Source organism: Micrasema longulum, unplaced genomic scaffold (genome assembly GCF_059751315.1).
Source record: "Micrasema longulum isolate JH-2025_06_02 unplaced genomic scaffold, ASM5975131v1 h1tg000710l, whole genome shotgun sequence".
Taxonomy (NCBI): domain Eukaryota; kingdom Metazoa; phylum Arthropoda; class Insecta; order Trichoptera; family Brachycentridae; genus Micrasema; species Micrasema longulum.
In genome coordinates this window covers 41,517-68,971 of record NW_028277906.1, presented here as the reverse complement: position 1 = coordinate 68,971, position 27,455 = coordinate 41,517, and the positions used below count along the sequence as shown (strand labels likewise).

Here is a 27,455-nt window from a genome sequence, read left to right as displayed (position 1 = left end):
CTTGAGAAAAATCACATTTTCATTTTTGTGTTCTCACCGGGAATCGAACCCGGAACCTTCCGTGCGTGAGTCAGGCGTCTTGACCACTACACCACGGAGGCCGCCAATGTAGAACTATGGTCGGCTGCGGCCTCCCGTAAGGTACGGAGGGTTGTTGCCAATTTTTGGAGTGATTACCTTATAGGAGCTAAGATCATCTAAAAACCCAGAAAACCCAGTTTTATCTGTCGTCTTCGGACGTAAGGTATACAAATATGATAAATTACTTTGAAAAATGGAAAAGGTACCGACACAGAAAAAATTGTTCTGATAAAAAGTAGCAAAATTCATTCAGTGCGGAAAACGGGACAGCGAAACATAGATTTTTTTGTTTTAGTTAGGCATAATCACACCAATATAGAGTTGTCTTTTTCACACAATATTGGGGAGGCACCTGCGAAAGAGTGCCAAAAAACTATGTTTAAATTCCAATTCATCAAATTTCTCTGCCAACGCATATCCTATTAAGATCCTTGTGAAATAACTAAAAAACTCATAAACCTAATCATAGTAAAGATGCAATGCAGTACAAACGATATAATACAGTTATATTATTTGCCGGTATGTCATGTAGGAATATATTTTTTTTTACTTGTACGTAGTATGCATAAAATAAAATATATTAGTTTCTAGGTTATAAATACAAAATACAACACAATATTTCATAAAATAACGTTCTGTGTTTTTTTATGTAGGTACATGCATATTATTTTACAACTATGTAGGCACAGTAGAACTCTAATTATACGAATCGTTTGGGACCGGACCCCATTCGGATAATAAAAAAATCAGATAGTTGAATTTTTTCCGAAAAAAAGGGTCCATTTTAATTCATTACTTTATGTATGTTGAGAATGAGAGATTCGCGTTCAATCAATTACATGAAAAGGCAACACTATAACTTGTTAAGCGTAGTTACAAGTGCTGTACATTACAATAGTATAGACGTACCGTATTGTAAATAAAAGTCATTGCATGCTGAATGCGATTTGGATAGTCGGAGTTCGGATAATTGGAGTTCTACTGTACACATTATTTTATTTTGAAAATTATCACAAAAAAGGCAGAAGATAAGAGTTAAAAAACATTAGGAAAGCGACTTAGTCGTAATAAAATTATTTGAATATTTTTTCTATAAAATCAGACCAAAAGATAAAAGGGTCACTCATTTTTTAATAATCAACAAAAAATCGTAGAAATAAGTCAAATGTTGTTAGCATGTTAAAATATTTAGTAAATAATATCGATTATATTTTTTTAAAGAGTAACACCACGCATGAAAGATTTTTAATACACTTTTGACAGCTGGAACCTAAAGGTCTTGGAATTATGCTTTCCAGTGTTAAAAATGCTGCCCAGATCTTAGTAAGACTCTTATTTCAATACCCCAAATGTCATTAAGAATTATCATTTGCCTAAATAAATCCTATTAATTGTCAATATTATATAACATAACCTTAAATTTTGTTTTTCTGTCACCTTTCACGACTTCTATTTTACGCAAACAGTACCTATAAAAGCAGTAAATAATGTATTTTTTGTGGCAATATCCTTAATTTGTTTTACTACATGAATACTTTCTATTTTAAGTGGCGATCAACTGCCATTAGGAGTTTCCAGACATCATTAACTCGTAATCATGATAGTTTGTTCGTCCACCGAGATTCTCCCGAGGATAATGCAGATACACCTTTCGAATTCACTTCCGAGAATGCCAAGGTTCGTAAAAATTAATTGAATAAATTATGTGCTTTTTCACTTTAACATTACTTATCCTCCGAGCTGTTACCTAAAATGTAGTGATCATTTCATATATATTACAAATCTATATCTAGAAGGCATATGACACCATGTACCGATCTGCCAACTTTACTGAGCAAGGATTAAATAAGTTTTTAAAAATATTATACCATCCATGCAACGGCAATATGTTTTCTTCTTATTTGTTTAATGGCTCTTTCACGCCCTTACTGGGGTGTTCTAGCCAGTGCTGATTTTTTTAATAAATTTACGTTACTAAGCTATAAACTTGCAAGTTAGTGGGTTAGTGTTTAATATTAAGGACACTAAACATATCTATATATAACATATTTACAACTTGAAACAATTTATTTATTTATACGCCCTATGGGCTTTTACATTTATTAGCAATACATTCAAGTGCAGCAGTATAACATAAGTACGAGGGGCGTTCAATATATTCTCGGTATGGGTATGAAAAAAAGACTTAGGCTAATATATTTTTTTTATTTCTGAATACAGTTGCCCTTAATATCCATGCACTTCTTACTTCTAGCAATAAATTTATTTAACCCTCAAAAAAATATGATTCCGGTTTGTTATCAAAATGCTTAAAAATCGCCGCTTTTAACGAGTTATCGTCGTCAAATCGTTTCCCACGAATCTCTTTCTTTAGATTTGGAAACAGAAAAAATCACTTGGTGCCAGGTCTGGACTATACGGTGGGTGATTGATTTCTGCGAAATCACATTCACGAACTGCAGCCTTTGCAACTTGAGTCTTGTGCACCGGCGCATTGTCGTGGAGGAGCAGGATCCATCTGGCCAATTTCCCTAGCCCTAGATAAAGGATGCTAGACTAGTATTCTCCGGTGATATTGATGCCCGTTTTCTTGTAATCCATCCGCAAAATTCCCTGGGAATCCCAGAAAACTGTAGCCATGACCTTTCCTGTGGAATGTGTCACCTTGAACCTCTTTGGGTGCTCTGTACCTTTTCGGTGCCACTGCATGGACTCTTGCTTACTCTCAGGATCATAATGATGAATCCAGGTTTCATCCCCAGTAACAATTTTGTCAATAGTTTCTTTAGAATTTTCACCACATCATCTTAATTCCCTTTCCGCACCTAATGATGCATAGGGCACTTCATTCGTACACCAATCGCAGCGTATCTTGATCATTTTTGTTACATGTAGGTAAGATGCTCGAGTGCCGTTATAAAATACCTCACCAAACAAGGAAAAAAAACAGAAAACCATCCACAAAGAGATGTCAGAAGTTTACAGGGAGTCTGCTCTTTCATTATCGACAGTTCAAAAGTGGTCCAGTGAATTTAAGAGGGGCGGAGAGAGCATAGAAGACGACGAGCAATCCGTTCGGCCAATCGAGGCCAGTAATAAAGAAAATGTGGAGAAAATATAAATTTTAATATTGGAGGATGCCAGAATGAAGGTGAATAGGATAGCCGAGATTACTAGCCTATCCACTGGTACTATTGTTTCTATTTTATAAGACCGCCTACACATGTCAAAAGTCAGTGCAAGATGGGTGCCGAGATTCCTAACGCCACTCTAAAAATCTCAAAAAGCTGCAAAGGGTTTTTGGAGCTCTGTGGTGAAAATTTGTCAGCCTCGTGGTGTAATGGTCAGTGCGTTTGCCTGCCATGCAAGAGGTCTTGTGTTCGATTCCCGACATGGTTGATATGAAATATTTATTATTATATGAAAAAATGATCAATATGCACTGCGATTGGTGTATCAATGCAGTGCCCTATGCACCATCAGGTGCAAAAAAGGAAAAAAATATATCCATTATGTTTTCATGGATGATATACCACCGAAAAACGGGATATTTATGCTTACAGATCAAAATGTTAGAAAAATATTTTAAATACCAAAATATACATGGTGTCATATGGTCCCCGGCTACATTAAAAGCTCCACCCACTTACCCAGATCCCTTGTAGAGTCTTGTGACCTCTTGTGGCTAATTTAAAAAAAAGATATATTCTTTGTTTAGGAAAGATTTGCGTTATGGTCCTATAACTATCAGTGTACCTCAGTATATATAGTCAATTTGTCTGTCACCCTCAATCTAACTTTCCCAGATTCTGACTGCGATGGGGTGTCTTAGTTCATTAACTTGTTAGTAAACTGAGTTGATCGGCCATTCTGTAACAGTTTGAACAGTTGCTTTCTTGTCTACAGAAATTATCTCTGATCAGCCAATTAGAGGCGGATAAAGAAATAATGATAAAAACATAAAATGCAATTGCTTCCAGCGCGTGCAAGCCATTCTGGATATCTACCCCGAGGGCCACAAAAGGGCTGCCATGATTCCCTTACTGGATCTGGCTCAGCGTCAGCACGGGTGGCTCCCAATCTCCGCCATGCACAAGGTTGCTGATGTGCTAAAGCTGCCTCGCATGAGGGTCTACGAAGTAGCGACCTTCTACACCATGTTCATAAGGTAAAATTAATGAAGGCAACTATGCACAACTTTGATTAGCTTTTAAACTCAATAATTATTTATTATTTAATCTAATTTTATTTATTTAAATACTATTCATATTTCGGTCCAAGGTGCGAACCCCGCTTGCCACATCTTGTTTTCTATTTTCTAACAAGGTTATTTACGAATTACAGGAAATAGAAAAAAATAAAAATAATTTGGTGAATTGACAAAAGTCAACAGATGGAAGAGTTGAGGAAATGTGGATGTTCAAACATGGGCAGAATGGTGAATGTTACACAGTGTGTAAAGTGGCCACTTAAACCAGCCAATGACAGGTCATAAGCCCTGTAAATGCCTAGACTTCCATATTCCCTTCTTGAAAATTTTTTCCCTCTCTGTTGAAATAAATTTAAATGAGTATAAGAGTGCTAATGTTTCCTTATTGATTAAGAAAAACAACATGTAATTAATGTTTACCCTTTAAATCCCGACCAATATGCAACAAATCCCAAACAATTTTCCAACAAAAAAAAAACATTTTTATCTTATTGTTTATCTCAATTAATACCTCTTGAATTTTGATGAGTTAAATAAAATTAGTTTACTAAATATCACTAAACATTACTATAAAATGATTAAAATTACAAAAAAAAAAAATACATAAAAAATAATAAATAAAAAATGATCAGCCTTGTGGGATACTTATTATTGATTTATTTGAACATAATACAAAAGTAAACTAAAATTTGATCATGCCAAATTAGTAATAAAAGGGTAAAATGAAGTTAATGTATGAATATGTGATCTTTTCAGAAAGCCCATAGGCAAATTTCACGTCCAGATCTGCACAACTACTCCATGCTGGCTGCGAGGGTCTGATGAGATCTTGGAGGCCCTGAAGAAGGAGATGAAGTGTGATGTCGGCCAGAACAGCCCTTGCGGCAATTTCCACCTTTCGGAAGTTGAATGTCTCGGGGCGTGTGTTAATGCTCCCATGATCCAAGTGAACGATGACTATTATGTTAGTAAATATACTGCTCCCGATTATCTAGAAGAATTATTAATTCCAGATTAACTAGCCAAAAGACAGCTTACGCTTGGAACAGTTACATTAATTGAAAACATTATATTCGGTGACATGTCGGTGCGTCTTATGACAGGATGCTCCCCCAGCATTAGTGCTATATTCTAAGAGTGATGTGATGTTTCGAAAAGAAAACTTTAAATGAATTTCTTTTCTTAATCGTTTAGTACCACAGACTTCCAAACAAGGAAAGCAAGCTGGTTCGCTAGGAGAGCCCTGAGCAAAATTGTCTTTACCAAATGTTTACCAAGAAGATAGGAAAGCAAAAAGGTTAGAAGACGACCCAAATTACTCTGATTTCTAAATCTAGAAATCTGACTTATAAAGGCCAAAATTAAGGTGGGATGACAAATTTAGGAATTTATACCTTTTTTTGGTGGAACCAAAACACATCCCAACAATAAAAAGGAAATTGACAAAAATGTTATTTTTATAAAGCATGACACCTTATCGTTTGCATGTTGTAATGTTCGATTTGGAAAGAAATACTATATTTGGAATTTTTAAAATTTACTACACGTATTTAATGTAAATAATGATAGTTTTTCACAGTTTTACTTATAATACGCCCTAACTCTCCGAACCCCAGGGTTCCACGGAACACCTTTTAGGAACCGTTGTGTTGAGAGGAGTCAACAGCAACTAATAGGATGGCAATATTTGATAAAATGTATGGGTACCAAAGCCTGTGCTACATATTTAGTTAAGCTGTTATACTTATTAAACAAGGTTTCGTATTTACATGAATCATCTAATCAATGTAAAATTTTATTTTGAGATAAAAGTACTAAACCATTTCTTTTCTTCATGGTAATATTGAAACCATAAATAATATTTAATATTATGGTTTTAAAAATAACTCATTTAAATATTTCCTTTTGCAGGAGGATCTGAAGCCGGAAGATGTAGTTGAAATCATACAAAGTTTGAGGGCAGGAAGCAAACCTAAGGCAGGGCCAAGGTAAACACATGAATTTAATCATACTCTTTAAAACATTGTAAATTAAATTTGTGCATTTTATTCTATTGCTATCAAACTTTGATATCTGAGTTGAGGTTAATATTGCTCTCCACCAGGACGATTGCTGACCTCATTCTAATGCACAAATTGATACGCACCATAATAGATTGCCCAAAATTACTGTCCCTGATAAACTTTCGTGTGCCCACAAGGACCACCAGACTCCGACACATGTTTCAGTGCGAGTACAATAGGACAAACTTCACCCACCATTCTTTCCTCCCTAGTGAGCGTCCACAGATGCTAATAATCATGCTGAGCTGTTGGACTTGCTCCACGCCACTCCTGCTGCAATCAAATCAGCTATCCTATCCACCGAATGGCCATCCCCTCAATTCTCCTCTTTTAAATGTGTTTCTCTACTCATCTTCACTTTATTTTCTTTCTTCTTTCTTTCTTTTTTTTAGAATGAATTACGTGTTTAGTGTAATAACTATGATTTTATTTTCTGTAATGCCAAAGCATAAATGTACTTTTAACTGTATATTGTAAGAACCCTCTGGGCGTTTATTGAATAAATAAATAAATAAATGAATACATTGAATTTGTGCGGCATTTTAAGTTAACTTTTATGTAAAATAAATATGTATATATTGCTCGCCTCATGGTCAAACGATTAGCACATTTTCCTACCATGCTAGAGGTCTCAGATTCAATACCCGACATGGTTGACGTGAAATATTTATTTAAGAAGGTTGTTTTATATTCGAGTATTTTATAGTCCCTAGACTTGCACTTGAAGTGTAAGACTGATCATCTTACCTTCATGTAACAAAAATGATCAAGATATGCTGCTGATGATAATGATTCACACAAAATACATATTAATTTTAAAACTACTGTACAAAATAAATAATAATGATAACGTAATTAATTTTGAAATAGCTTCAAAAGGAAAAAAGTGCAGGCAGCCTAATTTGTAATCTGTGTTTAGTTAATTTGAACATATTAACCATTATTCAAATATATTTGTATACTACTTATCTTTTTATTTATTGTTTCAGGAGTGGGCGGTTTGCAGCAGAACCTCTTGGCAATCCAACATCCCTGACAGAGGAACCGCCATGTCCCGGCTTCAAAATTCAAGAGGCGCTCATGTCTTAGGACGTAGACAATTAATGTTCTCATCATTTCCAATCCAAGTGGTTGCGTGCATTGTTGTAGCCTCTTAAATTATTACAAATAAATTATTTCGGTATAATTTTTCATGTATATATATTCAACAATAAATCAATCTAGAAATAACTCAAAATGCTTTTTTATTTATTTTCACATTAATAAATTCTAGATTAACATGTGATTTGATTTTGGACTATTATTATGAAAATTCAGTTCGTTTGTGGACTTCCTTTAAATATTTTTTTTCATAAAAAAAAAATCATAAATTGACTTACTTTCCGTGAGTTTTATCGAGTCTTTTAAATCATTTTCTAGACTCTAAGACTCTACGGTTAAACAGTAAAACAAAAAATATTGGCGGTCTTTGTGTTGTAATAGCTTAAAAGTTTGACTTGCGCATGGAAGATTCAGTGCTCGATCTCTGAAAAACGATTCTTCTCATGCCAGGGTGTTCTGTCATGTTTTTCTACAATATAATAAAAGTTTTCCGGCCTGTTGTGGTACACACAAAATATACATACACAATATAATTGGTAAATTATTCATAACTTGATAATAAAATAAAAAAACACGAAATAAATAACACAATTGTTAATTTTTTAAATTGAAATTAACGGATGTTTAGAAAATTTAATTATATTTAATTATAATTATAATTTAATAAAATAACATTTTTTTAGTAGCTACATATTTTTTATTGCGAGATTATCAAAAGGAGCCCACCAAAACATAAGTAATAAAAAGACTATAAATATTTTTGGCATAGAAATAAAAGACCAGTGATACTTTAATCCACAAATTTGGAATATCCAGTGACTGGTTTCATCACTTTCACGACATCTTCGAGACTGGTATCTTTATTTAGGAATTAAAATATTTTTTAGAAGTTAAAAAAAAAATGGGTTAGAGATTAGATTTATCTGGTTGATAAAATTTTCGTGAATACGTACATCGTCAACGTCAACATCTGGTCAACCTGTCGTAGACAACTGTTGCCAACCTCAGCGTGAAAATTTATATGTCATTCAGTTTTTGTTGAGCTAGGTTCTCCGGTCGTCTCTTTCGCGCTTTGCGTCATTTAGACTGTCGTCGGTAGTGTTTGAAAAATGTGTATTTCACAATAAATACTTTATAAAACAGCACAAATCATGAAAAATAGCCCGAACAGAAAATATGACAAAATACAGAACGTTGAGAATGGCTCGGACACGGACGATTTATCTTTGAATAGCCAAGATACCGCGAGTGTGGTAAGATGATCAATTGTCAGAATATCGATTTTGTTATTATTTTAATTTACTTTTGATTTCTATTGACGTTTTATTACGTGCATGATAGCACTTACGTTGATTAAAATCTTTTATCATGGGTATTTTTAGCGTATGTAATTCGTATATTCGGACGAACAGACATATGATTTCTTGGTAACGCCGCACATTCCTTGATCATTAAAAATAATAAGTTCTGAATTAACTTTATTCTCGGTTATAAGTTCAGTGTTATTATTATCCGGTTGACTATTTCTTCGAGGATTTTGAAACGGTAATGTTGTTATGTGGGACATTTTTCATTTGCGAACTTCTTCTGCAAGTACGCGACGAATGCACGCGAAATGAGTTGGAGAATACACCATATTATATTCTCAGGGCGGTTTTTTAATCTATCGCTCTGACGATTCTTGATTCGAAGAAATCGTTGTTCAAGTATTTTAAACCATACTGTCTGTAAAACTCCATTGAATATTTTTTGTTTTGTTTACGTGAAGTGTCAATTATTTTGTAAGATAATACGTTCAAGTCATTGACATATTAATACATCGGCATGCACTAATTCCCCAAAAATTATGACACTTAACTCATGCCCAAACGTTCAGTCATGCCCTACGCGTATTTATGAGTCATTCTTTGACAGCCAGCTAGGCGGGACGTTTAGAATCGACACAAAAATGCCTGCTTGTGTCATGAAAGCGTGTAAAAACCTTTCGGATAAACAATGGAAAAAGGGTTGTGTTACTTTTCACTGGTAAATATTTGTTCACGAGTGATTAAAAAGCTTAAAACCGTCAATATTAAATATAAATATTATTTTTTGTAAACGTCAGACTAGCCTAGCGGCGCAATTGTGAAGCTCTTCTTAGTTACAGTGATGCACTGATAGGAATACGTTTTTAAAATATAGTAAACTTTAGTTAATATTATATTTTCGTTCCTAAAAATCCAGTGAAAAGAAACAATACTTAGTAACCATGGGTACGTTTACGAGTCACTGAGGGTGGATTACAAACTCTGTTGGCTAATGTATAAGTCATTGCATAACTTTGCTCCAGAATATCTAAGGAAACTCTGCATTCCAGATGAATTAGTTGACAGACGTCTTACGCTTAGATCAGCTACATCTACGTCGAAAGGAAAACTTATTATACCTATACGCAAACAGCGCACTAAATTCGGTGAACGCGCATTTGCGGTCGCAAGCCCTACGGCATGGAATGCTCTCCCAGCAGAGGTGCGAAACTGTGAGAGAGACTGATGTTTCTGAAAAAACTTAAAACCCACTTGTTCTCTAAATCATTTGAATAAATCCTTAGCATGCGGTGACAAAGTACATTGTTTTTCTTAAATTACAAATTAAAAAAGTAAAATTAAATTTATTTCTTTATATAATCACTTTTTGGAAAGCGCCCTTGAGGTATTATATTACGAAAATGGCGCTATGTAAGTTATCCACAATACTTATAATAATATCACTACTTTGAAAAATATTTTATTCTGTAGGGCATGTCTATGTATTATATGTCAATGATTTTAGTATTATTTACATTTAAAACTAAAATATTAACCTCTTTAAATCTGAATCGAAACCCATGCAATTTTCTTTGTTTTTTCCATCCACATTTCCTTCATAAAGGTTACATATCGTCACCCTAACTTGTAAAACTCGTAAATCCACAAATGGTCAAAAATAATATTTTGGCGTTTTCTATTAGGACTTTAAAAAAAATCTATATCCATGTAATACTTTTATCCCCGCAGAGTGAAAAAAAAAAAATTAAAAAAAAATTTAGATTTAAGAGAAATGTTTTAATATTTGGTGTTGACTTTAATATTTTTGGAAGATTATTAATGTTTTTATTTCCCAACATATGAATAATGATAAAAACCTGCAGTTGTATTGCATCTATGTAAATTCTAATAATTTATTTGGAACTCTAGGGTTTTGAGACTTTTGTAAATTAGTGAGTTTTTTTTCTTTGAAAATTTGTAAAATAGATGCTTTTTTAAAGATTTCATCAATTGAGGGTATATCTAGTTCTTTAAAAATTGAATTTAAAGGATAAGTTCTATGCTATTGTTTTTTGTTGTGTGAACTAATATGTTTAGAAGTAATTTGAAGTATAATATAATATCATCATTCTTTGTCCAGGCGGATGAAGAATACAGTTATGTGTGTGAAAAAGAATTAGAACCCTGGACAAGTGTTTTCTATTCGATAGCTGCCCTCAGATAAAAATCCTAAATGAGAAAATGGAGTACAGATAAGTCTGCCTCGTTGTGTGGTGGCTGATGCGTTCATTTTCCATTCTCAAGGTCCTGGGTTCAATTCCTAGCGGATGGACATGAAATATTGTTTTTATTGTTTTTTTTAATTAAAGTATTTCATTGTTCCAAGACTGGCACTTGAAGCGTAAGAGTGATCATCGAAATACGCTGAATTAGTTTTATCAATCCAGTTCCTTATGCACCACTGGGTGTGAAAACGGAAATGATGATGCAGCTAGTAAAAGAATAACGTGTATTTGAGCATTATACATCTCGGTTAAGTCGGTGTCTGTGTTTTCAGCACTCGAGCCCCGAGCGAGCCGACATGTGGATGGTGGCGGGGGACGCGTGCGCCCTGTCCTGGGAGGAGGTGGCGGGCAGGCTGCGCGTGTCTCCGCACTCGGGCTTGTCGTGGCGCGAGGCGGAGGCGCGAGCTCGCCTCGTCGGGCACAACGACTTCACCGTGAAGGAGGAAGAGCCCACGTGGAAGAAGTACGCCGAGCAGTTCAGGAATCCGCTCATCCTCCTGCTACTCGGTGAGTGAGACTATTATTATTTAATGTAGACGTTTTACTACTCAGCCCCACTACGTTTTTTTATTAGTTTTGAAATTTAACGCTTAATACGGAGTCTGATAAAAATATGGAAATCATATGATTTTGGCGTTTTAAAATGCCGTTCTTTCAAAATTGCAGCATTAAAAAAATAAAGTAAATAAACATTAAATAAATACAATAATATTCTTATCTTACTTTAAATGCGTTAATATTACTTTTAAGGTGATTCTAAACGAAAATATGAAACTAACTATTCATAGATGGCACTTTTATAATTTTTTATTGAAAAATGCCATTTTTACGTTTATGATAATGATAATTTTACAAAACTTGGTTTGCGGAAACTTTACACTATATTATATATATTTTTACACACGCATCCTCACACACAAAAAAAAACTCGCACACATGCACTTCTATGAATTATATTTAACTGAACTGGATTTTTATAATTGTATTTATGTGAAAAACTGATTTGGCTTTATTTTATGTTTTTTTTATAATGTTGTGTATATTTTTTTGTATTGCTGTTGTTTTTCTTAATAAACAAAATAAAATAAAATAAAAAATAAAAATTGATTGTAACAAATACCATAACCATATAATTCAGGTCCTTTTCACTAAATGGTGTACAAAATAAAAAATAAGAAATGTTTTTTTTTGTCAAAAAAGTCACACGGAGCCATGTCTGGCGAATATGAAGGTTCTGGCATCGTTACAGTATTGTTTTTGGTCAAAAATTCACAAACTACTATGAAGTGCGAGCAGGTGCATTATCATGGTGCAAAAGCCATGAATTGTTTTGCCACAAATCCAGGCGTTTTCTTTCAGATTGCTGCGTGCAAACGGCATTGAACTTGTAGGCAATACTCTTCATTAACTATTTGACCTCGTGACAAGAATTCATGATACACTCATCACTTTCACGTTCGGCCGCACTTGTTGAGGCTTTTTCGGTTTTGGTGATCCAGATTGCCTCCACTGGGACGATTGAGCCTTAATTTCGACGTCATATTCGTAAACCCATGTTTCGTCACCTGTTATAATACGTTTCAGTAATTCTGCATCGTCGTTGACTTCATTTAGTGACCCCGAGCAACTTCCATTTGCCGCTGTTTTTGTTCAAAATTCAACAATTTTGGAACAAATTTTACTGCCATGCATTTCATACCCAAATCAAAAAAAAAAATTCATGGCATAAGTCAATCGATATGCCAACATCATCAGCCTTTTCTCTGATTGTGACTTGGCGATCGTTCATAACCATTTCATTAATTTTTCCACGTTATCATCGGTCGTTGATGTGCTGGGGCGTCCGTGACGTTCGTCATCTTCAACGTCTTCACGGCCATCTCGAAAATGCTTATACCACTCGTAAACTCTTGTTTTACTCATAGCAGATTCACCATAGGCCTTTGTTAACATTTCACACATCTTATTTCATTTTTACACAAAATTTGATACGAATTCTTTGATCCATTTTTTTTAACAAATGGGAATTACCGAGATCATAAAAAAAACACGTCTTACCTTAGCGGCTGCCACAGACAAAGTAAACAATGAATACAGCTGAAAATTTTAGCGTACTTCAGGGGCATGTCTACCAACATAATAATTTGGGGCATGTATACCAAAAAAAATTGACAATCAGACTCTCTAAACCCGCAAAATTAAACTATTCCCGTTATTTTCTGAACACACCTCGTACCTCGTACATCTTCTCATGCACGCACGCACGCCGATTATTTCGCCTTTTGACTTGTCGATTTTCAAGTATTTGTCAAATTCGGGTATGCCACGTCTTTCTTGGTCTTCCTTGTTTTCTGCATCCATCAACATTTACGTCGTAAAGCTTTTTAGCCGTTCTTTCACCGTCCGTTTGCTCTTCATATGGCAGAACTCTTTTCTTGATTTTATCGATAATGATTATCCTAGCCTTGCAATCGGACTCTCCAAATCCGCGAAATTAAAAAATTCCCGTTATTTTCTGAACACACCTCGTATGTACTTGCGCAAAGATTTCTTCACTTCTGAATGTTAAGTTTGTTGACCTTCCTCGTAAATAATCAACCTGTCTTTTACATAATAAACTAGCATCCATCTCGCTAATATTTAAACTATTATACATAAAAATACTTTTTAATAATTACAAAGACATATTATTTCTTTACAATAGAACACAAATATTTGTCCAATTCTCAGCACATACATATTTATGTGGCTAGTATTTGCGCACATGTTAGTTGTGTACGCATTTCATTAAGAATATTTTCCTGTTAGCATTAATAACTCCAACTTTGTTCTTTTTATTTAACTGCTCTTTTTTAATGAGGAAGTTCAGTGTCTTTTTTTTATTTTTTAATAGGATATTAAACTAAGCCAAATTTTTTGTATTTTTATTTTTATATATCGTATTATCAGCGCTATGATTTTTTAAAGTTTTGTATTTCTAAAATAACTCCGCCTGAGACGTCAGAGATTGTTCTATGACAGTTCTTCAGGTTGGTTCGTTTACAGTGACCAAACCGGATATCCTTCAAAGCTCTCATATCATTGGATGATTCATATAAACCAGTGACGTCATTCAAAATAGTGCGTTTTTATTAAAATATTTTATTTATTTTTTTTGTACATTTTTAAGAAATTTTATCGTACAATTTAATCCTTTAATTTTTACCGCACGCCAGAAAACATTTTTTGTATCCGATTTCTTGTAAGGCTGAAGTTCCTCATTATTGCATCTTATGAAGTCAATGTTTTGCATTTAAAATATGCCTTTGGTGAGAAAGAGATAACGAATATATTTTGTATGTCTTAACACGGAAGTTACAATAATACTTGATCATACTTATGTTTCGGTGGTTCGAAAGTAAATTTGCTTTTAAATAAATTGATATTTTTATATTTTAATCGAAACTAATTGATATTTCAATCCATAATATTAAAAATAAAATATACATGATTTATAAAACGTTTTTGTGCATACGATGACAGTTGAATATTCTAGGTTATTCTTCAGTATCCATTTAAACTTTAAAAATTAAGTTTAAGTTATGATAAAAACGTTACTAGTGTATGGTGTTAAGAATAAATATATATGAAGAAATATAAAATATATAACTTATGTCGTTTAGTGAATAATAATGTGATATAAAAGTTGATGAAACAATGATTCTTAAAACGTAATTTATGTTTTGTTTGGTGAACTATTGTACTCGGTAAGGAATACTTTAAAATTATTTAGTTTTTATCTCATTTATCAAGAAATAGTGTTTTATTTCCAGACAAGTTATAATAGTCAGACTTAAATAAGATGCCCCGGTACGCTAATGAATCATCCAGTTTTATAAATTACTTTTTCGGCGCTTGGCCCAAAACAGGAAATAGCCGCGCGGATGTGTAGTTGCTTTCTAATGACTAAGACGGGGGTTCGAGTCCTTAGCGGGTCCAATTTTTTTTGGAATTATGTTTCTTTTAAATCAAATGTTTGTGCTGCATTAGAAAATATTTTTACTGAAACTATTAGCCGCTGGAGCCATTTGTTATGGATTATGTACCAAATATAAAATAGACTTGTTTTTTTATATGCCATACTACCGCTATGGACATTTTATCAGAATTTTCGTAGCTTACCAATTTAAAAACTCACCCCTCGCCACTGCCGGACACCGGTATATTAAAACATTAAAAAAAACACTTAAATTTTTTTCTGTAAATAAAAAATATTTTTTATCCACAACTTTATAATATTTCTTTCTAATATTTCCTTCACTCCACTAACTCTTACAGCTTGCATTGTCCAGATTATAAACGAGCAAAATCCACTTAACCAAATTTTAGCCACCTCGCCTCGTTACAAACCTTCCAAATATTTTTTAATAAATCAAAAGGAAAAAGTTATCAATGTAATTTATTATAAGACGTGAATTAATTATGTTGTGTACTTGAAACTTCCAAAACACAATTATCTGATTTTTCCTCAATCTCCAAACTTTCAAATTGCTATCAAAATGTTGTTTTTTGAGTTAGTGACTTTTTGCTGAACGGCGACAATATGTAGGTAAAATTAATTTTTCAATTAATCCTATAATTCATTTTATTACTTCAATTGATGCATTGTATATCTTCATGGGACATAATTGGATCAGTAATGTTATTAGGTAGTCAAGAGGTTGCCAGAGTTTCATTTCATCACAAGTTCTGGTTCTTGCATGCAATATTTTGAGTTTGTCCAGATGTTTGTCGACAAAAGACTGGATTTCTTTGGAGGTTCTTGCATATTTTATTGTCATCATTACCCCGTGCACACAGTGGTGCATAGTGTGCTGTATTTATTTATTTATTTAAACATACATTGTTTCGAAAATGGCACAAAAAACACTCTGGCAAATTCTGCTTGTACTAGGAGTAGGCTCAGTATATGAAGGGTCGGCAAGCCAGAAATATTAGTATGCCTAATGTTGCAATCGGTTCCTATATGGGCAAATGTCTGTTCTAAGAAACCGATTATTTGCGGCAAATATGGTTTTCGAATATTTCCTATAAATAAAAATAATATTGAAGAAATAGAAAAACAGTTATAGCCCGAATGAGAAAAAAAGAAAAATAAAAGTACAGTTTACATTAAATGTAAAAATAAAAGAATTGAAATGTGTATTAATAAATAAATAATGACAGGTCATAAGCCCTGTAAATGCCTAGACATCCATATTCCCTTCTCAAAAATGTTTTTTCTCTGTGTTGCAACAAATTAAAATCTTTGTAACTCCGTCGGGAGAAAATCCAACCTGTCCACAAACATTTAGACATACTCAAAACATTATCGATTAAACTAACCCGTATAAGAACAAGTATAAAATTATAAAAAAAACTGTTCTCGAGTGTTGCTTTGTATGTGAAATAATTCAGTCAGATGAATCTCTTCACAACAATAAAGGTTTCGGCCATTTAAATTCACTAAAATCAAGAGATGCAAGAATTGAAGAAATATGAATGCTCAAATATGTAATGTGGTGAATGTTACACGGAGTGTAAAGTGGCCACTTAAACCGGCCAAAGACAGGTCTTAAATACCTAGACATCCATATTCCCTTCTCAAAAATGTTTTCCCTCTCTGTTGCAACAAAACTTTTAATTTTTTTATATTTTTTTTTATTAATATTTTGGTTTTGTCTTTAATCAATCATTCCAAGATCTGTACCGTGACCAACCTTCATGGTGATATGATTTGAATGCTAATTGATAATTTTCTAATGAAATCTATTTAAAGTAGACTTGAACACATAACCTTAGTTAAATATTAAAAAAAAAAAATTTGCTCATAATAAACACCGTCTTTAATTCATTTTCGGAGCGCTCACTTGTGAACTGACGCCGAATTTTCGTATTGTCCCGGCGATCTGAATAGGGAAATATCACATACTACGAATAACGATAAAAATATATGAAATGGATTAAGAATAATTAATTGTATTTTCAAAATCAATATGGATGTTGTGGAGAAATGTTTTCATACATAAATGTAAAAAAGAAATTTAATAAAAATATGTTGCTAGAAAAACACAACATGTTTGGCCGTGGCAGTTTTGACGTCAAGATTCGTGACAATGTCCTAAACAAATTTGAATGGGCAGGAACAAATAAAAATGAACCGTGACGTATTAGAAGCGTGGCCAATGAAATGACCGTTTTTGCGGGAATTCAAAATTACAATGTTAAAAATATTTTTTATGCTATTAATAATTATCAAAAAAAATTTTTTTTACTGGACAGTATTTCATAGACCTTTTTTACTTAAAAAATGTAAAAAAAATAAATAATATTTCCGTATTGCGCGGTCGAGGCTGTTCATGGAGCTGGGAGAAGATTATATTGTCATATTGTATAAATGGACAATGTCCTTTAATATATAAAAAAAAAAATATCTACTGTATTGTTTTCGGCGGTTATTTTTTTTTGGAAGGGACGTTCACATCAAGCGAATTGCTTTTCTCACAAGGCCCTGTTCACACTTGGACATTGTGGTCGCTGGCAGACGCGCGCGGTGATGGGGTAATCATTGTTCCGCGCAGATAGCCGGTCTGCCTATCTCGCTGGCGATGTCTCGGGACAATTTTTTGTCCTATAAATTACTATTCTATACAAAACCATTGTATTGTCTACATGTAAATGGCCTTTTACTTCAAACAGTCAACTACGGTCCAATCGGAAGTGCAATATTCCAAAAAGTAAGAAAGTTATATGTGTCCATATGAATGGATCCCATTGAAAAAACTGTCCGTGAAGGTGTCAATAGGCAAAAAATAAATTAACAAATTACAACAGGGATGGAGAATACCTTAAATAATGGAATATGGAAGTCTAGGCATTTACAGGGCTTATGACCTGTCATTGGCTGGTTTAAGTGGCCACTTTACACACCGTGTAACATTCACCTTTTTGCCCATGTTGGAACATAGATGAAATCCAGTCTTTTGTCTACAAACATTTGGAAAAACTCAAATATTGTAATGAAACCAACTATTCCAAGAAGGAGTTTAAAAATTGGAAAATTGTTTTCAGGCGTTGCCTAGTATGTGAAATAATTCAGTCGATGAATCTCTTCACAACAATAAAGGTTTCAGCTCTTTAACTTAACTAAAATCAACAAATGGAAGAATTGAAGAAATATGGATGTTCAAACGTAGGCAAAATGGTAAATGTTACACGGTGTGTAAAGTGGCCACTCAAACCAGCCAATGACAGGTCATAAGCCCTGTAAATGCCTAGACTTCCATATTCCCTTATTTAAGGTATTCTCCATCCCTGTTGTAATTTGTTAATCTTAACGACTCCCGGGGGGGTGAAATTCAGTCTTTTGTCTACAAACATTTGGACAAACTCAAATATTGTAAAAAATTAAATTGCACGCAAAGTTTTAAATATTAAAAAATCTTTATAAGACTTAGTATTTACTTTTTTATAAAATTCTCATAAGGTAATGAAATGAAATGTAAGATCATTAAAATTCTTTCTTAGTGTGATGTAAATGGCAGACGATATTACAAGTTGTCTAGCAATTGTTTGGTGCCTTGAGCTTGACAACAATGACATGTGTATTGATTTTACCATCGGTTGGTTGTCTACCCTAATTTATTGGTTGGATGGAACTGCCAGTGGCGTAGAACTGAACTTGCTTGACCTATTTATGGAATGGCAAGTCACTGATGTGTTCATAATGGTTCATTTTGTTTATTGATTTCTGTAAATCAATACCATCATCATATTGGAGCTGTCGGTGTGTGAGCAATTTAATTATGCCTTTGTATATTTGTAAATGAAAACGTAGAGGTACAGTTGACCTTTATGCCTACATTAATATATTAATGGTTAAGTTAAATTTTTTAAATGTATACTATATTTTTCGGACCATTTGCAAAATACAGTACTCATTTAGCAGATCATCGCTACACCCTATCCTATCGGATTATACCATACTAAATAATATAATATAAAAAAGCAATTTGTAGTATAATACGAGTATAAACTGTGTATATACTGTGGTTCTGCTTGATACAACAACTCTCATCTATGAAATCAACTCAAACGACGTAAATTTGTGATATATTATATTGTGTCGCTATATTATCCATTAATTTGAATAGGGTTGTGGTCCCGTGGCTAGGTGTCTCGGACTCACGGATCGAAGGTCCGTGGTTCAAATCCCACTCTACCCCAACTTGATTCCCATTTTCTAATAGTGAGTTATTTACAACTCTTCGAAAATGGCCCTCAAAATTAAATATTTGGGTAAATCATAAGAACTCAAATATTTCTTTAAAAAATATATATAAAACAAATAACTTATGTAAAAGTTTATAAAAAATAACACAATGAATTCAGTCAGTATTAGGTATTCTCATTACTATTGAAATGTCAACTGGCAGATTTGTTTTAGAAATGAATAATGCCAAAAGCGGTCGCGTCGAGCGCCACGTGTGTTGCGAGTCATATGTCAAAAGTATCATCTCAAAGAAAAATATTCCCTAAGAAATTATGTTTAAAATACTGTTCTCCAAATTGAGAATCTTCAAAGAATTTGTGTAATCTGCAAGTTTACTCCAGGAGAAAAATCCCGCCACTGAGTTTAAGGCGGATAAATCTGAAGGCTTTTATGGGTTTTGGATGATCGTAGCTCCCATAAGAAACAATTTATTAAAAATGCAAAACGATAGAAATACGCCAATGGTAAATATCTATAGTGTGTAAAAAATTCATTGCTCTAGTGCTATGATCCGGACAGAAAATACGGGAATATGTTTGTATGAAGAAAAGTCAGATCGCGTTTCCTCTTAACAAAATCAATTTAACATATTACAACAGAGATGGAAAACTTTTTTGCTGATTTTTGGTTAGCAATATATATATAAAAAGTACATACATAATATATATGTATGTGTGTGTGTATGTTTGTATGTGCATGTATGTTTATGAATGCAATGCAAATGCCCCGACTCAACACGGATTTTCTATCGAGTCAGGGTAAGTTCACAGTCATGGACCGTTCCCGGTTGTGTCAATATAAACTGTGTCTCTGTAATCAACTAATGTATAATGAATACATATATTTATTTTATTTTTGCACCACAACAGGCCAGGAGGCCCAATTACTGTGGTGAATTACATCACAAAACACCCAGGCTTGAGAAAAATTACATTTAATTTTTTGTGTTCTCACCGGGAATCGAACCCGGAACCTTCTGTGAGTGAATCAAGCGTCTTGACCACTACACCACGGAGGCCACCTAATATATGATGACATAGACTTCCATATATCCTCCTCAAAAATGTTTTCCCTTTTTTTTCCAATAAATGTCATCCTTAAACATGTTTGAATTATTTTTCATCGACTCTTATCTTTTTATGCGTCAAAAAAGGAATACAGCAGTTCTGTGTGTAATAAAGTCACCGGTTTTATTCATGCAGTTTTTTGTCAATTGAAGATGAAGTTCAATGATCCAATTATTACACGGTCACATAATTTGTAATTGCTGTTATTATTAGTTTATTGTGTTATATAATGTGACCAACAGATTCTAACCGAGTTTTGTGACAAATGATAAATATCCATGTGACGGTTTGTTTCCCGAATGCAAAAAGTGTCGACGCAATTCTACTGGCCTTGTGAGAAAATAACTAATAATTAGTTTTTTATGCTGTAGTTTTTCCAAGCAAAGTAATAAAGTAAATGCAGAAGTGAACAACCATTTGCTTTTATTGATATTTAACAAAAATAAATTAGTGCCAATATGTCTTCTTGCTCAGACTGATCATCGTGGTTTCGGATGTGACAGGGTTTAATGAACATCCTGTATATGCGTAGGTTTTCAGCGTCACTCTTATCAATATGTATCGTTTTGGGGTGATCCCGTGTAAGTTGGAAACTAAAGGTGGCTCCTGCAATTGTAGTCGAAACGTCGGAACGAATCCTACTTACACAAAATCACCCTAAAAAGATACATATTGATAAAAAAATAAATGTTGCCTGTTGCATTTTTGGCGTGTTTGCTTTAAACCGCTCATTTTTTGTGTTAGGTTTTTATTAAGTATAAATGGACAACACATAAATATCAATACCCAGTACTTTAATTAATTCTTAAGGAAAAGTAATCATTGTGCCGATTTTAAATTACTTTACGCATTTAAATGAGTTGCCTTAACTTAAGATCTAAATCTGTTTTAACAGAGAGTGAAAACATTTTTTAAAAGGGAATATTGAAGTTTAGGCATTTGTCAAATATATAAATAAATAAAATTAAGTGGATTATCAAACTGTCTTTCAATAGTTGTTTTTTTTTTCATTGACCAGATGGTCTTACTTTTTTTTTACTTAAACTGTAATGAAAAAGTTCAGTGCTATGGGAAATTGTATATTATAAAAGTTTTCTTACGCGTGGTAAAAATTACAGCATTTAATTGTATAGCGAAGTTTCTCAAAAATGTATGAAAATTAATAAAAATGAACTACTTTGATCGACGTCACAAGTTTTCCGATATCAACCAATGATAGGGTGTTGTGATAGATTTCCGGTTACCGGAAAGCCAGTTCACCAACTAGGATAAGTCACCGAAGAGAACTTGTGACATCATAGGTGGAGCAATTTAAAAATCACAAAAGTTAAAAAAAATCAATGCTGATAATATTATAGGATGACGCGTGAGATTGTTACATCCTATTATTATTATTATTATTAATAATTATACACTAGCAGCTATTAAGCTGATGTGTGTATATCAAATGTACATGGTTATTAAACAATATAAATTGATGTGTGCATCTAGGCAGTTTTTGAACACATTAACTGAACAATTTATTTCTGATTATTTCGTATAGAATAGATTATTTCACACAGAAGGAATTTACAATAGCAAGCACTGGCGGAGAGCTGGTGGCCAGGCAATTGTCAAGATGAGATGTGTCGAGTACTTTCGATGTACGGTGTTTAGTAGCCTCGCCCAGGCTGACATTGCAGCGGACTGCGGGCCAAAGTAGAGTTTGGACCCGCCAACATCACGGCTGTTGGTGTTGCCCGCCACAACAAGATGCAAAAAAATATTTTTGATATGTTTTTGGCTTAGTTTGATAGTCTATTAACAAATTAAAAAAAAAAAAACACTGAACTTCCTCATTGTGTAGATGTAATGATATTTATTTTTCAGTAGGATTAATTTAGTCTCGGTAAATCTCCACCAACAAGCCGCAAAAATTGGCTTGGTGAGGTTTTTGTGTTTAATAGTAATATTTCTTTTCATATATCATTATCTTATATCATCTGTACTCATATATTTCAATAAAACAATTAATAAAAAAATATATTAAAGCCCTGTCATAATGTAATAATTCATAAATAATCTGATAACATTATTTTTTTAACACTAATTAAACACTTTGTCTCATGTTGCCGTTAGGCCAGTTTTATATGGACCAGAAAACCGGTCAGAATATTCAGAGCTTTCTCGATCTTTCTTGTTTTCTGCATCCATCCACATTCGCATCTTGAATCTTTTGAGCCCTTCTTTCGCTGTCCATTCGCTCCACTTGTCCAAGCAACACAGAACTCCTTTATTGGTTTTGTCGATAATTTATATATTTTTTTACAACGGAACAGGCCAGGAAACCTCACGGGGGTATAGAAGAAATAAATTTGGGGATTATTATTTTTTGGATGCGACTACACTTTGCTTCATATATGGCCACACTGACCTTAAGCAGTACCCAAAACACTTGAATAAACACACCCAAACACAAAATTGACCAAAACGTATTAGTTTTTTTTCATTTTTTTTTCCATCGTTTGATGTTTAATGATCAGTGTGGCCAAATTTGAAGCAGTGTGGTCGGTGCAAAAAATAAAAATCCCCAAATTAACCACCACTAGGCCCACTAGAGGGTAAAAAAAACTCAGAAACGCACCCTAGGGGGCCCAATCACAGTGGTGAGTCACCGCACAGAACACCCGAGCTTGAAAAAATCACATTTAATTTTTGCATTCTCACCGGGAATGTGTCAAGTATCTTAGCCATTACACCACGGAGGTCGCCATGCCATAATGCTTATCTCAGCCATACGTAATGCACGTATTTCGATATTCGGTTTTCCTATCTGTATAAAGCGGGCCTCACATCCTTGAGCAATTTTTTATGGTAATTTTTTTTCGCAGGTTTTCATAAATAATGACATTGTAAAAAAGGCAAATATTACAATACTAGCTCATGCATCACGATTCGGTTTCATATGTTAATGGAAGTGTGCGGCCTTGAGGTGCCAATCTATTTAGGAGTTGAATAATTGTTTTTATTTTAATATTATTAGGTATCTTATCATGTTTCGTAATAAATCTATAGCTAACAGTGATGAATTATCTTCAATAATAAACTTTGGATAATTTATAGATATTTTAGCAGAAAAGTTGAACCTATTTGAGAAGTGAATTCGAAGTCTTGAATTAACTGGGTTTACTTGTCGTAGGCTTGCAAGTAAAAGTGGAAGCATGTATATTATAAAAGAATATTAATAATAAAAATGATTAAATAAACAATAAATAAATAAATAAATTATTAATTAATAACAATAAATTTTAATAAACATCTGGCTAGCACGCTTAATAATACAGTTGAACGTGGTTTATTTATTTATTTATTTATTAACGTACATTGTCCATGTATACAATTTATAGGGTTTAAATATTACAATAAAAGAATAGTTAAAATCATTGAAAAAAAAGAAAAGAAACATTGACAAACATAAGGGACATCAAGACAAGATCTGGACTATTTATTTAGTGCTCGTTTAAATCGTTGTAAACTTAAATAAAAAAAGTCCAGATCTCGTCTTGAGTTAACGATATGACAAAGACGGGTCATTGGAGAGTTAAGGCCATAGTTTGTTCTATGCCGATCGATGAACAGTACTTAATTGTTTCTCAACCTACAAGTCGGAATATTGAATTTTACTTGTCCCAGTAATTATGCAACATCGATCATACCATTTAGTATGCCAAACATATATATGGAATCAATATTAGTTCTACGTTTTTGTAGATTAGAAATATTTAACACTGACTCTATATCAGCATAAGAATAATTACCTCTCCAAGCATCCACGCTACTTTTCGAAGCGAGCGATGCTGGACTGCTTCAATGTGATTTAGGCTATTGACGTAGAATGGAGGCAAGACCACGGAGGCATATTCTAGAAGAGGGCGAACAGTTGAGCAATAAAGAGTTTTGATTGTACGGACGTTAGCAAAATTAGAGGATATTCTGTTAATGAAGCCAAGTAATTTCAGTGATTTATTGACTGTATTATCTATATGCTCGGTGTATGTCAGTTTTTAGTCCAAAACAACTCCTAAATCTCTGATGGACGTAACTACATCAATTTTGGAGTTTTCTATTAGGTAATGAGGAAACATTAGTTGACATTTAAGTTTGCAGTTTTCTCCTTACATTTATTCACTTTTATAACGAGATTCTTCTCGGACATAACGAACAAAAATATTGTCAACAGTTGAGCAAAAACTCTTAAATTGTTTAAAAACATCATTTTTGAAATAAGAATCTAAGTAATAAAATCCAAATGGGGGACTAACTTATTACTGATGCTGCTGGGCTGGGCGTTGGGATCGGTTTACGTTTATTTTTTTATTTTATTTATTTAATTTTACAATATGCCCAAGTTGCATTTACAAAAATTATACAGGTAAGTACAAACATATTAAGTAATAATTTAAAAAATAAACAGCACATTTAAAAAATATAAAAAATTTGCATACAATGCAAAATAAAAAGTGAAACTTTGCATAGTAAAAAAGATAAAAAATATGAATATAAGAAGAATGTTAGAATTAAAAAGCAAATTGTAAATAACTTGTAAAGAATTTAAACAATAAATATATATATACGTACAAAAAAATGTTATTAACAAATTGATGTTAAAAACAAATAGTAAAAATTAGTTTACAGTAAGTATATATAAGATAATAATATAATATATGGTACATAAAAATATTTGATAAATTAATTTCAGAAAGAGATAAGATAATAATAATACACATCAAAAACAGAGAAAAAATTGCATGAAAAAGAAAGTTTTATTATGATTTTAATAATTAGTTTTAAACAGTGCATTTAAGAACGTTTTAAAATAAATAATTGTTGTATTAAAAATGTCTATCACAAGTAAATTTGTTGGCTAAGGAATGTAAACGCGGAATAGGAGAGTGTCGTGCAAAGTTAGTACCTACGTATGTAGTTGCAAACAAATCCGTACTTCTAGTGACTTGATTGGGTATTTTGAAGTTAATAAAATTCAAGAGTTCACAACCATCGAGCTCCTATTAAAAAAAAAATAAGGTCATTTATTTTTCTACGATCTTCTAATAAAATTATATTTAAAGTGTAAATGATACTATGTAAGTGTCTAAGTACCTAGTTGGTGTTTTCGCCGACAGCATTGACACAGAATCACACATGCTTTGTGATCCAAGCTTTGTGGACTTAGTAAGCACAGGCTCGGCACCTCATTACAATTTACAACTTCTTTTGTAGTTCATGAATGACATCCTTGTTTGGGGGTTTTTGCAATGTTTTTTTTAATGTTCTTTGGTCAATGCATAATGTACATCACAAGTAGGTGATGTCAGATAAGTTAAAGTTAAAACCTAACCCTTGAATTGTAATCATGACTTCTAACAAGCGGGAGTGTTTCAATTTTTGAAAAAGTAGCAATTATTTGTATAATAGAACGTAGCGCAAAATATGTTAAAGTGTGAAAAAAGATTTCTCTATCGTTATCACATTGTCAACATTGTGAAAAAATATGAATGTTTATTTATCTGAATTTCAAATTTAGAAACTGGCATGTTTGTAAGCATTTATTTAAATTTTCCATAGTGACAATATGCAACGGCTATGGATTTAAAAAACCTTTCTATGGTATAACGAGGAAATTCAGTCGGTACCGTCTTCCTCGTAATAACCAAGTTCAACTGTATATAAATCTATGCAATGTCTCGCAGCAGTCTCCTGCAATGTTCACTTCCTTAGACAAAAGCCAAACTGGTACACTTCTTCTGAAAATGGCTTTCGTTTTGGAGAACATGTTCATCCATATGAATAACTGGAGATAAGCACTGTAAATACCCAGACTACATAGGTTGTCAACCTCTGTTGAAAATATTTGTCGATCTTGATTAAATTTCGTAGCTTGTAAAATCAAGTACTTGTTTACCAAGATTTTGACATACTCAAAACATTGTTGATAAGAATTGACTTCTTCAAAAAACATGAATGGATTTCCGTGTACTTTATAATCTTAACATCAATTAATTTTTCAATTACCTTGTGTTAAGGTCGACCAAAGCATTCCTTTGCACGAGTGCGTGTTGAAAAGCTATAATGTCATAATAACTTATTGTGACTAATATTTTGGCCTTCGTATATTGAAAATATTAATATTTTTACTGTAACTCTGTCAACAATGTTTTGAGTTTGTCCAAATCTTTGAAGACAAGAACTAGATTCAACCCCCTAGGGAGTTGTAAATATGAACATATTACAACAGAGATTGAGAACACTTTTGAGAAGGTAATATAGAAGTTTAGGCATCTACAGGGCTTATGACCTGTCATTGGCTGGTTTCAGTGGCCACTTTACACACTGTGTAACATTCACCAAAAATCATCGAGAGTTTTGTTCACTCATATTTTTATGTGAATGAGTTCAGCCCTACGCGGGGTAAAAATAAGAGCATTAAATTGTACAGCAAAGTTTCTTGAAAATGTACGAAAAAATAATAAAAAATATTTCAATAAAAATGCACTATTGGATGACGTCACTGGTTCATATGAATCAACCTATGATATGAGAGCAATGGAAGATTTCCGGTCTACTTGCCGTTCCTGGACCAGTGGGAAGAACTGAATTAGAATAAGTGGAAATGAACCTCTGACGTCACACGCGGAGTTATTTCAGAAATACAAAACTTAAAAAAATCGTAGCGCTGATAATACGATAAATAAAAATTGAAAAAATTTTTTTTGGCTTAGTTTAATAGTCTATTAACAAATAAAAAAATACAAAAAAAAACCACTGAACTTCCTCATTGTTATAATTACTTTTAGTAACATTTTTTTTTTCATACTTTTATGAATTACCTAACCTAAAATTAATTTATTATTAATATTTAAAGCATTAACTTTTTTTTTTTAAATTAAAAAAAATAATATTTTATTTAGTTCTATGATAAACATAGTATATTTATACTTACAACAAAATATATACATCTATACTTATTCTAACATTATTTATTACTATTGTACACTTTCTATCCTAATTTATAATATTCAAACTGTTCAATATA

At 33.0% G+C, this 27,455-nt stretch overlaps 2 protein-coding genes across 2 annotated transcripts in view; both read left to right on the top strand.

Annotated features, from left to right (window-relative positions):
• Window positions 1-1,274: 1,274 nt before the first annotated feature.
• ND-24 (NADH dehydrogenase ubiquinone) lies at window positions 1,275-7,591 on the top strand. Its single transcript, XM_088229809.1, has 6 exons — window positions 1,275-1,404; window positions 1,630-1,758; window positions 4,062-4,249; window positions 5,048-5,255; window positions 6,203-6,279; window positions 7,344-7,591. The coding sequence occupies exons 1-6, from the start codon at window positions 1,369-1,371 to the stop codon at window positions 7,441-7,443; spliced, it is 738 nt and encodes a 245-aa protein (XP_088085935.1). The 5' UTR covers window positions 1,275-1,368; the 3' UTR covers window positions 7,444-7,591.
• Window positions 7,592-8,506: 915 nt separating this feature from the next.
• Window positions 8,507-27,455, top strand: part of SPoCk (secretory pathway calcium atpase) — a 40,705-nt gene continuing 21,756 nt past the window's right edge. The window contains exons 1-2 of the mRNA XM_088229807.1: window positions 8,507-8,708; window positions 11,299-11,533. Coding sequence (XP_088085933.1) covers window positions 8,607-8,708; window positions 11,299-11,533 — 337 coding nt within the window. The 5' untranslated portion in view covers window positions 8,507-8,606. The remainder of the gene's footprint in view (window positions 8,709-11,298; window positions 11,534-27,455) is intronic.